The sequence below is a fragment of the Alosa alosa genome, chromosome 10 (assembly GCF_017589495.1).
Source record: "Alosa alosa isolate M-15738 ecotype Scorff River chromosome 10, AALO_Geno_1.1, whole genome shotgun sequence".
Taxonomy (NCBI): Eukaryota; Metazoa; Chordata; class Actinopteri; order Clupeiformes; family Clupeidae; genus Alosa; species Alosa alosa.
This window is the reverse complement of record NC_063198.1, coordinates 6,965,280-6,982,493: the sequence shown is the minus strand read 5'-3', so window position 1 is coordinate 6,982,493 and position 17,214 is coordinate 6,965,280. Positions and strand designations below refer to the sequence as shown.

At 47.4% G+C, this 17,214-nt stretch overlaps 2 protein-coding genes across 6 annotated transcripts in view; one reads left to right on the top strand and one right to left on the bottom strand.

Moving 5' to 3' along the window:
* The first annotated feature begins 175 nt into the window (after positions 1–175).
* Positions 176–3,400, top strand: arl6ip5a (ADP-ribosylation factor-like 6 interacting protein 5a). Its single transcript, XM_048254909.1, has 3 exons — positions 176–520; positions 1,925–2,142; positions 2,418–3,400. Exons 1-3 carry the CDS (start codon positions 342–344, stop codon positions 2,603–2,605), a joined length of 585 nt encoding a protein of 194 aa, XP_048110866.1. The 5' UTR covers positions 176–341; the 3' UTR covers positions 2,606–3,400.
* A 3,705-nt stretch (positions 3,401–7,105) lies between these two features.
* Positions 7,106–17,214, bottom strand: part of frmd4ba (FERM domain containing 4Ba) — a 44,886-nt gene continuing 34,777 nt past the window's right edge. For 2 of the 5 annotated variants that reach the window (XM_048254817.1, XM_048254821.1), the window contains 12 exons: positions 16,583–16,721; positions 15,446–15,587; positions 15,130–15,257; positions 14,912–15,028; positions 14,505–14,730; positions 14,227–14,283; positions 13,955–14,093; positions 12,731–12,880; positions 11,275–12,107; positions 10,875–11,022; positions 10,107–10,376; positions 8,443–8,569 (listed from right to left, as the gene is read on the bottom strand). In XM_048254817.1, the coding sequence (XP_048110774.1) occupies positions 10,109–10,376; positions 10,875–11,022; positions 11,275–12,107; positions 12,731–12,880; positions 13,955–14,093; positions 14,227–14,283; positions 14,505–14,730; positions 14,912–15,028; positions 15,130–15,257; positions 15,446–15,587; positions 16,583–16,721 (2,347 nt within the window). In that variant the 3' untranslated portion in view covers positions 8,443–8,569; positions 10,107–10,108. Of the gene's footprint in view, positions 8,570–9,162; positions 9,300–10,094; positions 10,377–10,874; positions 11,023–11,274; positions 12,108–12,730; positions 12,881–13,954; positions 14,094–14,226; positions 14,284–14,504; positions 14,731–14,911; positions 15,029–15,129; positions 15,258–15,445; positions 15,588–16,582; positions 16,722–17,214 lie in introns of all 5 variants that reach the window. The other 3 variants (XM_048254819.1, XM_048254818.1, XM_048254820.1) reach the window with 3 other exon arrangements.

The window sequence follows — 17,214 nt, the reverse complement described above, 5'->3', positions numbered from 1 at the left end:
CCGTGAAATCTCCATGATGTCTTTGTGTCTACTGATATGACTGTTATCTATTGCTGAACTAATGTTTACCTATAGGTCAACCCATTTAACAAAATAAAAGTCACGCGTGTTCTCCTAACAACATCATCTGGTGCTTGTCACTTATTAACCCAGGCTACTCTGACCAAATGGCCTACCCTGTCAGTGACTGACAGCCAAACTGTCAGATGCTCTCTAAAGCAAAACAGCGAAAGGAAGCTGCGGTCTAGCTGCTAGGTTTTCACGACCTATTCATAAATCATCGCGAGAATATCGGCCGAGAACTGTAGTTGGTCACAACAAGCGGACGTAACAGTGGCCAAATGGCTAAACTTGAGATAGCACCACTCAGACCCTGGGATGACTTTTTCCCTGGGTCTGAAAGGTTCGGCAAGCCCGATGTGCGCGACCTGGCGAAATGGAACAACAGAGTTGTTAGCAATCTTCTCTACTATCAAACAAATTATTTGGCGATGGCAATCGTTGTCTTCCTGCTTGTGGGGTAAGCTAGCTGCTTTGCAGTGATGAATTTTCAAAACAAAAGTCATGTCTTTCTCGCATAAGTTAGCAAAGCCAAATCTACAACTGCGTTTTCGCCTACATTTTTTTTTGTTAAAAAGTCCAGGAGGATTGACCTGCTTTCAGAAGGGAAAAGTGACGTAAATACTGTGCAGATGACCAAGTGATTCTAACCTTAGATGGTCACGCACTCCATCTCAAAAGTGTCATATATGATGATTGTTAAAATTTTTTGGAGTAGCCTACTTCGAGTTATGATTTGTAAGCAGTGATTCTGTGCATTGAAAGGATCTGTATAGATTTGTATTCATGTTGCGACAGTCCTGAACTAGCTGAGACTAATCAAAATGTCCATTGTGTAATATTGTTACATGTTGGTGGTGAGCTGTTTGCCTTAGATTGCAACATGTATCCATATAAGAATCATCTGTTTTCTAGACCAGTCTGACCAGGCGATAGCCCATGTCAGATAAAAAGTTAAGAAATGTTGGACTGGATATTTATAGCCTAGTTCTCACTGGGAAATCTATATGCACTTCTATCCTGAAGGCTTACACTTTTTTTAGCATTACATCCAGATGTAGCCTAAACAAAATGACATTGGTCTATCCTTTTATCCATATGGAAAACCAACATTGAAGCACATTTGAGGATTAGTTGTACTGAAGAAGCCCACGCAGTGGATATGCAGAGGCCATTTTTCTAAATATAGTCAGTCAGCGTATGACTATTTCACCCTGATGACACATGGTTGCTGGGGGCTGCAGGGCTCCATAATCCCAAACATCAGCAGCTGATGGGGGATGAAGAGGTTGGGAAGTTCCCAGATGAACCAGCTGCTCATTACTGTGCTGCTTCATCAGCCTGCTCGGTTCAGAAACACTGAGTGAGTCAGGAAAGTCTCCTCACTGTGTCTCACAGTCCAGTGATCAAATAGGGTAGACCCCCCTCATTATTATAAAATTCAGTGAGTTGTCGCTACCCTTGAATAATGCAAGTTGTAGGTGAAATGGGTTAGAAAAAAGACAACGAAAAGCAAGTGTAAAATAATAGTTAATGCTGATTATTTCTTTGTCATTTTATATTGGTTTGCATTTGTATGGCTTATATATTCTTATTTGTTAATTTTGTGACTTCCTTTAACAGCTAACTACTGAGCAAGTACACAACTGGCTAATAATGTGATTGAATGAATGTTCTGCTCATATCTTGGGAAAGAAGTCAAAAAGTTAGGCACAAGGGGGCGCTATTGATAAAGGATTTAGGATCGTGCATCCAAAACAGGAACAAACTGGCAGGGGTTTCCAGTATTGTGTTGTGCAAGTACATCTTCCATCCAAATGGCTCCTCTAATCTCAGTGTGTTATTTATTGTGTGATATTTATAGGTTAACAAATCCCTTTGGCATGATGCTGGGCGGCATCGTGGTCACCCTGGTCTTCATGGGCTCTGTGTGGGCTGCGGAGAACAAGGCCATGATCAAGAGCCTCAAAAGGCAGAACCCCACCCTGTTTGTCTTTGTGGTGATGCTCGCAAGCTATTTCCTCATGTCTCTCTTCGGAGGAGTCATGGTATTCATCTTTGGAATCTCCTTCCCCCTTCTGTGTAAGTCTGCTATGCATGAGAAGTTTTTAACAAAACTCATTTGAATCTAACCTCCTCAGTGTCACACCAGGTCTCCTCAGTGTCACACCATGTGTCATGAGATGATTTTCCTGTATGCTTGCTTATTTAATGTGCATTGAAGTGGATCGCAGGGTTATGTTCTGATGTGTGTGGTAGGCTGTGTACTCTTAAGTTCAGAAGTAGGAGACGTGTCAAGATCAAACACTGGATTCGGGCTATGCACATTGTGATGTTTTGTCTTTTTTGAACCACAGTGATCTTCGCCCATGCTTCTCTGCGCCTGCGTAACATGAAGAATAAGCTGGAGAATAAGATTGAAGGGGCGGGGTTAAAGAAGTCACCAATGGGGATCATACTGGAAGCACTGGGACAACAGGAAGAGAGCATAAACAAGATTCAGGACTTCCTGGAGAATGAGATGATGAAGAAACTGAAAGAGTGAAAACCAACACACACACACACACACACACAGTTGCACACAGTCGCACACAGTCATACATATAAATTGATTCCATTTTGTAGGTTAGTAGAACCACATGGTCCTAGGGAACTGAACTCTACTCCAGGTAGAGGATATAATGTGACTTTTCTGAGCACAGTTCACTGAATGTAAGGGATTGCATTGTTTGTAAATCCATCCAAGTTTACATGCAGGACACACCTAGCGGTCAAGCAGTCCTCAGGTCCTGCTTCACTCCCTGCCCCTGTCAGAAAGATGTTCTCAGAGCTAAACGCACACACTCCCTTTGTGGTTGTGCTACAGTGTCATAACATATAAAGTATATTATTTCCTTCCAAAATGTTGAACTTACCACTTCCACGGGTTTCATGTGCAATCAGGACATAAAAATGAAATTTACTGCAGTGTTGAAAATAGTGATCCTCAATATTCTATTCAGGTCACTTGGCTTTAAAAAGCCATGTATGGAGAATGAGTTGTCAGTTGCTTCTAGTTGATTTTTCTGTTTCATACAGTTTATTAATATTTTTTCTGAACTGTATGTACTGGTGTTTTTTGTGTTTTAATGTGTTATATCAAGAATAACAATATAAATCCTTACCAAATGGATAAATTAAGTTGCAGAGGCAACTGGGCATTGAAAAGAAAGCTTTTGTTCAATCAATGATGCCAAAGCATGTGTGAGTGACTGGTGTGTTAAATAATTATCAACAAACAACTCAACAAACTTCTATGCAATATTTTGAAATAAAGAGCCAAAGCCCTCTGTGAACTGAATGAAAGTGGGATTTATTTGTAATACTTAACAAATGGTGAATGGCGAATAAGAGTTTGCCTTGTATTCACACTGCTTGTCACACTCCCATCAGTATTCGGCCTCTCAAATGTGCTTTTTATCTTGACGGTACCTCTGCGGTGATTGATAGCTCCTTTGCCCTAGCTCCTAGCCCGGGCCTAATCAATGGGCTGGAGTAGATTACAGAGTGGAGTTGAGCTGCGAAGCTGAGCCAGAGGGAGATTTATCTGCTGTTTCTCACAGCGAATCTCCTCATAGGATCACTGAGTCAGCACTTTCAACACTTGCATGCTCTCATTTAAAATGGCTACCAAAAGTCATTGGAATCTATGTGGTTTTTGTGTGTGTGTGTTGTGTTTGGGTATGTGTGGTGTCAACTGAGGTGTGTAATGAAAATCAGGACTTCTGTTCTGTTTAGTTTGTGTAAGCGTATTGAGGCCAGAAGCTGGGTTCTCTTTGGAAGCCCTTGATCTGAAAGGTTACCCTCACTCGCTCTGTTTGTGCTGTTGCCTGGGGTGACATGAGAAGGAGAGCGAGTGGGGGGTGGAGGGGCCGCGCTGAGCTAACTCAGGTGCAGCACAACACCCTCTCCACTCTGGGTCTCGCGTTTGTCTTTTAACACAGTCGTGTTAAAACCTGATTTATGCTCAGCCTGCCATGGTACTTTTCCCCCCAGGGTCTCCACCAGACTCTCTGGTGTTGTGCAATAGTGAGGAAGCACGTACACACACACACACACACACACACACACACACACACACACACACACACACACACACACACACACACACACACACACACACACACACACACACACACACACACAAGCTCCCTCCCTCCTGCCATCACCATCGCTGCTGTCTCGCTGGCTCTATCAGCTTGGCCAAGGGTCAAGTCTCTGGTCACACCCGGAGAGGCTCTGGTGCCCACTCCCCATGCAGCTGTTAGATGGACATCTTAAACAGGCCACTGTCTCAAACCTCCAGGTCTCTCCACAACAGACATTTTCTTCAGAGCTTTGGCTTTAGAACACGTGTGGGTGTAGTAACACTAGAAAGACTTTGTGATCTATTTCAACAAAGTATTTTGAAGCTCTTCTTGTAGCCTACATAGACTTTTGCTGAACATATGGCTGCAAGAGGTCTTTGGGTTTAGACTTTATCTCCTTGGCAAAGGGATAATAGAAAAGTTAATGGTGTGTAGCTGTTTGAGTGGCTACAAAAATGTTGACAGCACCAGTGTTTGCAGGCGCTAACAGGTCTTTTACTCTGTTTTGAAGTTGCATTATTAATTAGAAAACTAAATGCAGTGTTGACAGCTACAGCACAAGTTCAGGCATGTGCTTAGGCAGTCCAGGCACAAGTTCAGGCTGTTTGCTCTGTCTATACGTACATTGCCTCTTATTTGAGATATTTAAGGGAAACATCTGTTTCTGGTGTGCCGTTTTGCAATAGCCAATTAGCCCTAAAGAGTAGTTTGCAAACAAAATAGTCAGTATTGGTGCATCCATCCATACTTAAACAATGTGCATGTAACCATCATGACCAGTTACAGCGCAGGCTGGTTTCCCTCAGAGGCTTCGGGGTTGGCCTCAATGTCATTATCAGTATCCCTGGATAGACTCAGAGTTATTATCGAGGCCCACATTGTCATTATCCAGCTTCGGAGGAACCTGCCTGTCATGAGACCTCTTTTCATCAAGCTGAACTACTTTTCCCTGAAGCTAACCTCCCCCTCCTCCCTCTTGTCCCATAAAGGTTAAACATGACCTCATCTTTTCCTGCCCTTCAAGTGCAGGTGAGGCAGTCCCTGATAAGACGTTTCCCACCTCCTGGTGTTAACAGTGCCCAGTGCAGTGGAGTGTGGTGACTGCGCCAGTGTTGAAACCCCCATATTACCCAGGGATGCATTACCGCTTTGACCTGAGCTTGATGGGCTAGCTTTGCTTCACACCATCCACACACGGCGCTGCACCCAACGTTAAAGGTGGAGGACTGCAGTGAGAGGGGAGGAGTGGAAGGAGGAGGTGAGGAGCGGGCCGGAGGAAGGGAGACAAAGCTCATTGTCTTTTATGTGAGTGGGGCAGTGTGTGGGTAATGGGGCTTTGCACAGCTGGTGTTTGCAGCAGCAGCAGCGTGTGGTGTAATGGGGGCCAGAGAGAGAGAGAGAGAGAGAGAGAGAGAGAGAGAGAGAGAGAGAGAGAGAGAGAGAGAGAGAGAGAGAGAGAGAGAGAGAGAGAGAGAGAGAGAGAGAGAGAGAGAGAGAGAGAGAGAGAGAGAGAGAGAGACAGCTGCAGCCGTCCAGCTAGTCAGTCAGGCCGCCAAACATCTCCCCCATACTCAAGGAGACCTGGAAGACCCAGAGTAACAACCCCCCACCCTCCTCAGGGTCAGAGGTCATTTGAGCTGCAGTGCACTGAGGAGCCCTCAGCCCTGCCCCTCTGCCTCAAGGGGAGGCTGGTGACTGACGACAGGAGACGAGGGCAAATGAAAAGGAGCAGATCAGGGGTCTGAGTGTTTGGCTAAGACAAGGACCTGTGGCCTCAGGAGCTTCTGTGACGTTTGGGATAAACAAAATGAAAGCAGCACACATGACTGACTGACAGAGACCATTTGACCAGCGTAGACAGTAATGCATTCGCTCGTGCGTGCATGCACACAGACACACACGCAAACACACCCCTTGTTCAAACACACAGAAGACATGGCTTAATCCCTGACGTCCTCTTGCTTATTTGGAGAAGAGACGAAACAGGCACTCGCCAGAGAAGGTGGGTCCCTCTCAATCAGATGCTTACTGGTTATTCTAGTTTGTTTTAGTGCACACTCAAAGATAACAAAAAAAAAAAAAAAACTTGTTCAACCGCACAGCACCGTGTGTGTGTGTGTGTTGTGTGGGTGTGTGTGGGGAGCAGCCTCATTCTTCCAGCCAGTGTGAAGTGTTTACTGCTCTGCCTTCGGGTAAGCACACTCACTCACCAGTCGAGACTGTTATTAGGCACACATCCCAGTCAAGAGTTTTGCCCACACTGGCACTTATAACTCAAACAAAGTCATTATTAGCTTCTCCAGGCATGACTATGTGCAGCTTTCCAAGGAGCCCTTACTGACGGTGGCGCTGGGCCTATGGGAAACCAGACTCGCAGGTTTCTCACAAGCCTAAGATTTTATCCAAACTGAGACCTCTCTAGCTTTTCCTAAACACCACCACATGTTTGTGATCACCGAAGAGATCCTTCCAGTGTTATTGCTGAAAACAAATCACCTTGTCAGGATATAATTTTTTGAAAAGGGGAAAGAAAAGGCAGTTACTTGCAATGGGCTTCCTTTGAGGCAAAAAGCCCATTAAGTAATTACAATGGCTCAGTGGATATTCATTCAGCTGCTTAATTAAATGGCTTTAATGGAAATCTGGAGTTGAGCATAAGTCACCACCAGGATTCTCTGAGCATACATCCCTAAAGTTTGGGATTAAAGCCATGATCACCACATCAGACGGAGTATAAAACAATCCCCCTTTGGAGCGTGCCCACTGGCCCCGTCTTCATTATGCACCATTAGTATGGAGGTTTTACAGTAATTCACTGTCAAGATTAAGCCCGTATTAGAGTAAAAACCTTCTGCTAATATTCTAAGTGCAAACAAACGTATGGTTAGCTACTTTTAAATAGAGGCAACACTGATAGATTTTCTTAGTAAGTATTTTTTTTTTTATTCAAATACGTCTCAAATGATACAAATTACTAAGAACCAGCTTAACAAATTTGATAACTATATATTACATGCTTCTTAAAACATAAAAAACCCTCTAAAAAGATAGACAAAAAAGTAGTAAATTCTTTTTACACTATCAACATATACATACATAGTTCTCCTAGTAGGCAGGTGGGAGAAGAGCACAACACCATGGATTCCAGCATGGGATGCAGTAGGCGTTCTCAGAGCGTTTGAGATTCTGCAGTACTATATGTCATATCACCATCACAAGAAATGTGACCGTCCAGATGGTACTAAATAAGGGGCTGGTTAAGTCACCCATGCAAACCCCCCATGGTTCATACTTAAAGGTTGGACTTTGTGGCATTTGGCAACTCTTAGTTTTTACAAACACTGAAAATAGGAGTATGAATACTAATGCAATAGTTGACTGCAGATTCTATCAAAGGGTCCTCCGTAATTCCAGTATAGTGAGTGGTCTCTGGCTGGCAGCTGATTGGGCAAGGCTGAGCGCCATCGTGAATGTTGTGCTCATGTAGTTGCATGAGGCAGTGTGCTCAAACGCCAACTAAGTTATTTCCTCCAAAACAGAAAGGAATTTAGATGATCTATGTGTTCAGTAGCTCAGGACATCCAGAGTATAAGGGCACCGTCTTGTACCATCTGATCCGTTCTGTTCTTTAGACGGAGAAGACTGCAAGACAGGACAACAGCTCCACTTTAGAATCCAAAGTCCAGTTGCGTTCAATCCTTCATGTATGACATTAACTGGTGCGATGACTTTAGAAATCCTTCCCTAACTTAATGTGGACTGCTCTGGGGCTTTCTGTGTGGGAAGGCCGCAGTCATTATCCTGGTAATAACGCCCCACAGACAGAGAGCCAAGAGGTCACAGCAGTCTTGTGCAAGTGCAAAAAGTCCACACACACACACACACACACACACACACACACACACACACACACACACAGTATGCAAGTGCCATCATTCATCACGCAAACACCACCTTTAAAAAAATGGACAGTTCAGCTTGGAACACACTCACACACATCGCACCATGGCAAGTTCAGCTTGACTAATTTTTCCTTGCAGGGCCTGCGAAAAAATCTCGCGAAAAGAAAAAAAAAAAAAAAAACTAGTTGATCACACATAGCTTCATGGGCTTCATAGGTTTTTGTCTGATTACATTCCTTTGAGGTTGTTGCTTTTTGAATCTTTGGGAGCCCTTTGCCCGTAGAAAGACAGTTCATTCTGTAGGCACGTGGAAGAATTCAGTGAGTAGGTCTTGCAGTTGTAGTGCCTGGTGAGCTCCTCTATACAATTGTTCCAGGTTTAGAGTTCTCATGCCAGTACAGCGTGTGATCCTCAGGGTCCAAACTGCTGTTCATTTGGCTGCTTGTGTGTTTGTCCATTTGGTTCAGATCAGTGTAGGACCTGAAACAAAAAGAGAAAATGTGCTTGAGTGAGTGTGCAGAGGCATGCCTGTCCAAAGTAAACTGGGGGACCTCAGCCAAGCAAAAACACTTCAGCCAAGATGGGAGAACAAAGCGTGGAGTAACAACAACAACTTAAACCTGGGTTAGCAACAGTGCTCAGTCACTTTCTCATATACACAAGTAATAGAACTTCTTGTCATTTTGAGACGGTTTAAATTAGGCCAACAGAAAAAGAAAAATGTTTTAGTCACCACATTTTTCGCTATAACTGATGCAACACAGGTTTAAATTATTTGCACATCTGTTCAGTTCAGTTCACACACAAAACATAATATTTTCCAGCCAAGACACACAACACACTGCAAACACAGGGGTCACATTTTTTCCCTCAACACCAACACCACCACTCAGACACACCATACCACACCGCCACCCTTGTTGTGAAACATGTTTGGAATCAGGATATGTGAGAGACACCAGGTATGTCAAACCAGAGAAAGCTAAACCAGTTTTTAGTCCGTGTCGCTGCCTGATCCATCACCCGCGTGACACACTCTGAAGCGCTTTCTGAAGGGTTAGTATGCGTCTCACCCTTCGCAGTGCTACGCCTTCGGCTGGCATTGTAACGCTCCAGCTCAGGGTCATAGCCAACTGCCCCATGCATGTCTAAGGGGCCTGGAGCTCGCCACAGACTATCCGAGCCCCGCCACACACTCTCTGGGGGATGTCTGCACATGAGAAAGGGGTGAAGGGTCACAACCTGAGGGGAACAACCTGCTAGGAGGTAGCTTGGTAGCTATATGGTACTAGGTAATTATGGCATATATAGTCAAATAATGCAGTGTTAAAAACAGTAACTTGTGTAAAGATAATGATGGTGTGTGTGTGTGTGTGTGTGTGTGTACATGCACGCCATCACATCTATACTCATACACCATTAGAAAAATGTGACCACTGTCAATGAAATCCAGATTGCACCTCACAAAAGCAAGCACTTTATCACAGACAAGCACACAGCAAACACCATCAACAGCATGCATTTGCATTTTCAATGGCAGATGACTTGGTATCAGGAGCATATGGTGAATGTAGCAGCAGCAGCAGCAGTAACAGCAGGAGCACACAAAGATTTCAGCCTTGATAAGACAGTATCAGTATCAGCTTACTTGAATACACAAAAATGAATACACAATAAATTAAAAAGTCCAGGGAAAAAAAACAACAATATGGGTGTAGGCCTATTTCAAGTATGTGGTTTAGAGACAAACCTGGATAAGTTAACCCAGAGAAAATGGTAAAATTCATAATAGAAGAGCACTATAGTTTCATTCACCTAGAAAAACAAAACCAAAGTCTCTTCTTTTAGGAGCTTTACCATTTCCAATAACTGAAATTCTACAGGTTTGTCACTAAAGCACGTCCTTGAAATACACCCAAACTGTAGCCCAGTCCAGAACATACAGGCTTGCCACAGCACACTGAGGGCACACCACCAGCCAAACCCACACTCCAACACTACTTACGAGCGTGGCTACCTTTAGCAAAGAGGGGACTTAGGATATCTCTCGGGCCTGGAACCGGACAGCTGCCGGGCCGGAGAACCGGACGGCTCCACCCGGTACCGGATGGAAGAGGAGAAGGAGGAGGAAGAGGGTGGGCGAGAGGACAGGCGAGAGGAAGAGCAAGCGGGAGAGGAGGAGGAGGAAGAGGCAGGAGGAAGGTGCTGGGGCAGGCGGTGCTGCTGCTGGTGGTGGTGTTGGTGGTCGGGCCGGGAACAGGGCACGTGCGGCCGACAGGAACTGTATCTGTGGGAGAGGTGGGGGCTGTGAGGGAGGGGTAGGTGAGGATTTGGGGGGAGGGGGGGGTGGTGGTTTACACACACAGGAAGCTCAAGAAAGCTCCTAAGCAGAGGGCTTCCTTTAAAACCTGCAGAGAGAGTGATCAGTGTCCAGCCATCGCGAGTCTTGGCAGGTAGCCACCAAAACCAGCCGCTTCACCTGCTACCGTGCTGCAATCAAACGCCATTAGCAAAGCCTCAGGGGGCATATCACTACCAAACAAGAGCAGCAACAGCCAGGAGACCACAGAGACAGAGACAGAGAGGAAGATAGGAAGGGAGGGAGCTTATGAGCAGAGCGGAGAGAACAGGGCTGCCTATTTTCCCTGCCCTTGTTTCCGCCGCTTCCCATTATACGGCTGTGGCTGTGGCTGCTCCACTCCTCTGCTTAAGCAGGATCAGGGAAATGTCTAATTGGATAATGACTGAGGCGGGCCCGTGCGCCCGTGCCGTGCTGTCCGCTCACCTGCTGTGGGCCGGCTGGACGTAGTGGGCCGCGCTGTAGCCACTGCCGTAGGACTGCGGCGGGGCCAGGTGAGCGGGCTGCTCGTAGTTGTCCAGTGCCGTCGACACGTGATTGCTGCGCCAGTGTCCAGCGCTGCTAGCGGAGGAGACTGGAGGAAGAATAGAAAAAGGGAAAGAGGGAAAGAAGTGGGAGAGAGAGAGAGAGAGAGAGAGAGAGAGAGAGAGAGAGAGAGAGAGAGAGAGAGAGAGAGAGAGAGAGAGAGAGAGAGAGAAGAAGAAGAAGAAAAGGTCCATTATTTGTGAAAGGCTCAGCTTACTGACCATCAGGGTGTCATGGGCAGCTGCACTGTGGTGAATATAAACACACACTTCAGACACTGGCTGCTGCTGAGAGGACCTACCTGAGGAGTAGGACGCGTTGCGGGGGACGTGGCCGTAGGTGGACGACATGGTCTGGTATCCCAGGCTGTGCTGGGAGCCCCGGTCGTAGTCGTAGGCGCCGGCCGGCGGCGGCTTGTGGCTTGTGGTGTTGCGGTTGTACCAGCCGCGCAAGTGTTCGGCCACCAGGGCCTTCTGGAGGTTCTTAGGCGGGTGCTCGTTGCGCGAGGGCGGCCGGTTGTTCCGCGGCGGGCGCAGCGTGGCGTAGACGTTGTGCTGCGACAGGCTGTCCAGCTCGTCGTGGCCGTAGCCGCTGCGGTAGCCCTCGTGGCCGTAGTAGGCGGTCGGCGCCTGGTGGTGCTGCTGCTGCTGCGGCGGGTAGTAGTACGACGCCGAGCTGTTGACGCTGTAGTGGCCCTCCGACTCGTTCTCGTAGGCGTAGGCCCCGTTGGAGTAGGGCTCCGGGTCATTGTGGCAGGGGTAGCCCGTGACGTAGTAGGCGGTGGTGGTGCTGGTGGCCCGCGAGGGTGGCCGGTAGGCGTCGTGCTGGGCCAGGTTGGGCATGCTGCCCGTGTTGGCGTAGATGTTGGCACCGCCACGGCGCTGGTGGAGGCGGCGGGCGCGAGGCATGTGGTTGGCGCCACCGCCGTGGTGGTACCCCGGGGCAGCGGAGCCATACTCCACGCTGGACTGGCTGGTGTAGGACGAGCCGTCGTCCAGGATCTCGGTGCTGGTGCTGCGTCGCGGCACGGCCAGCATGTAAGGCGCCTCGTGCGCCTCGCCCTCTGTCAGGAAGGCCTGCTGGGACTCAAGACTGCCGCTGCGCTGGCGGAAGTGCCGAGGGCCATCCTCGTAGCTGAGCACGGGGGAGAGAGAGAGAAAGAGACGCCATTAGCATCACATTTCCACATGCTGGCTGACATGGAAATATGTGGTGCACTGTGATTGCCAGTCTTATTTTATGCAACATCAGTAAATCTTTAGCTCAGAAGAACACACAAGATGTGTGTTGGGATTCAGTGTTGTGACTATGTATTGCCGACAAGCGGCTAACATGCTTTTTGATTTATTTAGCGATAAGATTTATTTATCTGTGGCGAATAGTGGAGGGAGGCAGTCTGTAGGCGTTGGAGGTGAGGTGTAGGGGAATGGGGCTTGCTGTGGGGAGCTGAGAGAACAGGCAGGCATGCATGCATGCATGACTAGGAAGGTTATCTGGGAGGGGCTGAGGGCTACAAATCCCATCTGCTGGGTTTGGGTGGGGTGAAACAAGAGGTCAGATGCCAGGCGTTAATACTGGATAGTGTTGGACTGGGGTTAGCGGTCAAGCATGCAGCCTGGTGGAAAAATATTGGGGCCACTGGGGAGTGAGCTATGGGGGATGACATGTAATATTCTGGGCTGCTCTGTGGTGGGTTGGATGTGCAGGTGTTCAAGCATATGCAGGCGAGGGTGGGTGCGAGGGTGGGTCAAACGAACCTAAGCTGGGTGCTGCTAAAGGCGCTATGGCAGACTGGCGTATGCATGCCGCGGGTGTCGCCGGGCCACGCTACCGGCCTGTACGGGCTGCTGTGGCCAGACACAACATCCCTGTGAGCGTGGTGGAACTCGTCCTCGCCGTACCCTAATCTGAAAGGCAGATAAGAGCAGCGCTTGCTTATAAGGCCTGTTTCCTGTAAGTCGGGAGTTTTATCGCTGGAGGAAGTGAGGGAGGAAAAGGGGAACAAAGGCCACATAATAATAATGATAATAATAATAATAATAATAATAATAATAAAACCAGAGCTAAGCATGTGCGTGATACACCGCCAGCTTTTGGCTTGCGCGTCTACCGGGGTAATTTTATGGGTCAGTGACCGGTCTCATTATGGCTCACAAAACAATCCCAATTTTCCTGTTACTATGATTACTCCTCATTAAATAAAGCAACCTGGAGCTCCATTCTCTCTCACACACACAGAGAAGCACTCACACCGGTACACACACACACTTATTTTTCTGCTCCTTAGCCACCTTTTTCTCCAACTCCCCCAATCGATGCAAGTGCCGCCACCTTGGCAGTCAGGCCGAGGCATGCGCGTCTTCTCCTCACTATTTTTAACCGCGCCAGCGCGTTTGGGCTGATAAGAGCTGATTGTGTGGAGGCGTCTGGAAGAAGCAGGAGCAGGAATGTGGCCCTGGCTCTGGCCTGGCAGGTCTGCACTAGCACAGCTACAGCGGTGCCAGGTCGCTCCGCAAAACATCGCCCGGCGCAGACAACACATGCTGGGCACGCTCACTGGCGTCTTCCACGCACGCACTGCAGACTGTCTGGAGGGTCTTGTGTGTTATGTTACGCATGTTACACCTTGGCTACCAGCTCACAGTCCTACCATGCCCTACTATATCAGATATTTTCCTTCTCTGTTAAAAAGCAGAATATTGTTTTCATGCTACGGTCTCCTACTGCACTGGAGCTTGAATGAGTCCCTCACTTTTAAGTGGTTTTGGAAATGTATCAATGTAAATACACTTCTGTGACTAACAGGACCTGATTGTGCTGTTAGTCATAGGGGTGGGAATCCAAGGAGCACATTTAATTAACATTAATACTGTTTAATCAACATTAGCAATGCATGAATGAATTAATGAATGCCATTATGATGTAGTAAGATTTGTTACTCTCGATGAAATACTCAACAGTATTCTTCAGTAGGGCCTTACCGGGTTAAGTTCACATCCTGCAGCTGGTCATTGGTGGAGGCCCGTCTGTCGGTGTAGTACTGGACACCCAGACTTTCCGAGGGCTGGTCTGTGTACTGCACCGAGCGAGAGCGCTGCCTTTGGCCTATCAGCGAATCATCTGAAACCAGGAAAAGGGAGGACAGGTTTAGAATAGATGGGATAACATGATCTTTAATGGAGGGTGGTTGGAGAGGGGCCTGCTGCTATAGATCACACTGAACAGACACACTGACACACAAGTGGAGACTCACCATCTTCCAGGGTTAAGCTGTCTGAGAGCGAACTCAGGTCAGAGGGGTTGGCCTCATCTGAGAAGACACCCAGAGACTGGGGGTGAGTCTCATATACAGACGGTCACATTGTTCCTATCATTTCAGGTTACTATCTCACACACACACAGGCAAACACACAATGTCACGTGTTGCTGAGCTTAAGATCGAATTACTGACAAGACACAAACAAAGCCGACACAACTCTGATAAGAGAACTGCTTAACACATCTCTCTGGACTCACGCCCTGCTCACTTACCGATGATGATGGAGGCCCTCTGAGTGGGCGTCTTGCCCGTCTTAATTCTGTAGGCGTTGATCTCGTCCTCGATCTCCTGCAGCTTCCTCATGGAGTCCAGACAGTTTCTCCTCCTCTTCTTCTTGACAGTTTTGCAGAGGTCCCCTTCGCTGGCCAGCTTCTTTGCCGCCTCCACGATCTTCTGCTGCAATGCGAACCGGCTCTCCAGGTTTCTAAGGTGAGGGTCCTTCAGAAGAAATAAGCAATGGCAAAACACAATGGTCAGATAAAATCTGGTAACAATACACTTTCATGGTCATCCAGCCATGGCAAAAGAGCAAAGCTTTAACCAGAAAAGAAACAACTGCTTCTTGGGTTGCACCATATTTGGTCCCATCTACAGGAGAGGCTGTAGTGTCTTTGCCTACCTTGTCATAAGGAAAGAGATCATCCAGTTTGAAAGTGGTCCCGACTCGTTTTCTGATGGTGGGGGCTTTTTCTCCTGACTGCAGCGGATATTCTTTCGGCAGCCGGCCTGTCAGCTCCTGATGCGGGGAAAGAATAAACAAACAAAACCCTTATCTTTGGCTGAAGGCATTTTAATGGCAGGCTGACGTGAAGGGAACTCAAGGACAGGGGTGCTTACGGCTTCTCGGAGGCAGATCGTCTTGAGCTCGTCCAGTTTTTGAGAGAGGGTGTCCTGAAGGTCCTTCTCTTTCTTCTTCAGATCAGCAATCTTTTCTTGTTTCTTCTCTTCGTTTGAGTCTCCAGAACCTGAGTAAAAAATCACAAAGGAAATATATATATATATATGTTTTTCATATACATACATGAATGAATGACATGAAATATGAATGCATTTAATGCAAATTTACTTAACAACACTTTTCAAGCATGAATAATGCAGAGTGCAGTGTGTACACACATTTTCATTTCCTTCAACAAGAGCTTCAGGGACTTACCTGTTGAGACCAGGCTTCCATTACTGGCCATGATGAGCTGGTCTTTGGTCTCCATGCTGACCAGCTTACTGACCCTGGGTGCTCCGATCTCCGTCAGATCCATGGCAATATCCCCAAGGCTTCTGCCTGTAGTTAATTTGGCCTTTCATGCGAGAGAAGAAAGAAAAGGGCAGACAATGAGATATGGGGGAAACAGAGGAGGGCAAAAAAATAAAAGACAGAAAGCGCGGTCATTACATCATCCTAACGACTCTGCAGAGCTATAAAGCTTCAATTTGTCCGCCTCAGCCTTAAAGCGGCAGGGATCTCATCAATCAGCCACGAGACTATTCCTGGATCAGCGCTGCCAGGCCATCTGCCTCTAAGCAGAGAAAGCCACGGCTCACAGCGGCCAGATTAGAGCTGCTCTCGGAGACGCTCAGCCCCGCACTCACACGGCTTCCCTTTCAGGGCCTGCGCCAGCGCCAAGAGCGCTAATGAAGCAAACACCGGCCACGAGGCACAACAAACGGGACTCAACGGCAAAAAACAACAACTCGCCTCGCGCTAGGATAACAGATCAGCTCATTTTTGACTCATTCTGATCTACGGATTCAATAATTGGTCACTCAGTACATACATAATTGGAGACACAACAAAAGGGTAACACAAAAAAGCAAACAAAAAGACAAAACAAGCTATGCATTAACAAAAACTCTAATGTGGAAATTTGGGTCTGACTACTGTGTTGCAATTCTGCTGTCTGACGAGAGGGTTGTGAGAAAACGAGTCAGGGGAGGGAGTGCTGATGGAGATAGGCCAGGCCAAGATCTGATAAAGTCTGTGACAAATGATGGAGACGCAACGGAAACAACACCTACACATGGCTCTGCAGAGACGGCATTGCAAACACTGCAATGGAGCTGGTTCTCATGCTCTCTCGCTCACTCTCACTCTCTCTCTCTCTCACTCGCTCGCACTCGCTCTCTCTCACTCGCTCGCTTTCTCTCTCACTCGCTCGCTCTCTCACACATACACACAGGTATACATAGTAAAGCCGGCTGTGTCCACACAGAAAAACATGCTAACATGCTAACACACGCAGACTAGCACGCAGGCAGTTCCAGGTGACAGGGCTGATGTGGAGCACACACTCACTTTGCTCTGTTTCCTGTCCAGATAGAACTGGTGTTGACTGATGGCCATCACCCAGATGGTCTTAATCAGAGTGTGACTGGCATACCACGAATGTATGACAAGTCCGCTCTGTCCGAATGTGCGTTTGGACACAACCCTCCTGTGGATTGAGACAGACAGACAGACAGACAGACACAGACAGACACACACACACCACACCACACACACACACACACACACACACACAAAGAGACAGAGAGAGTGAGAGTTTAGGAAAGGGTGATAGGGCTGATTTATAGGGAGAAGCACTAGTGGCTCCCCTTTGCATACAGAAAACAACAAAACTGCTGCATCAGAGAGACAACTGCATAATAAGTTACAGCAGAAACGATGAGGTGCGGAAAATGTCTCTGACATTGCAGTCTGAGGCTGTGCGCAGCAGAGTGGCGTCCACTGATGGTGGTCGATGCATTGCATTAAAACAGGTCTTGCATCAGTAACTTCTAATTAATTTCCAAGCGGCGAGAAAGAGGCACTCTCTAAATTGTGTGCAGCGTGGCGTGCAGGTCGTAATGGACAGATACCGCGCCAGTCCTGACACAGCAGAAAAGGCCAACCATGTCCACTCCAGTCTGGTTATTGGCATGACCGAG

Bases quoted from the DNA above. Each gene is read 5' to 3' on its own strand.
- arl6ip5a (XM_048254909.1), top strand. From the start codon at position 342: ATGGCTAAACTTGAGATAGCACCACTCAGACCCTGGGATGACTTTTTC. The intron at 521-1,924 runs GTAAGCTAGCTG...TGATATTTATAG, and splicing joins GTTGTCTTCCTGCTTGTGGG to GTTAACAAATCCCTTTGGCA. The intron at 2,143-2,417 runs GTAAGTCTGCTA...TTTGAACCACAG, and splicing joins AATCTCCTTCCCCCTTCTGT to TGATCTTCGCCCATGCTTCT.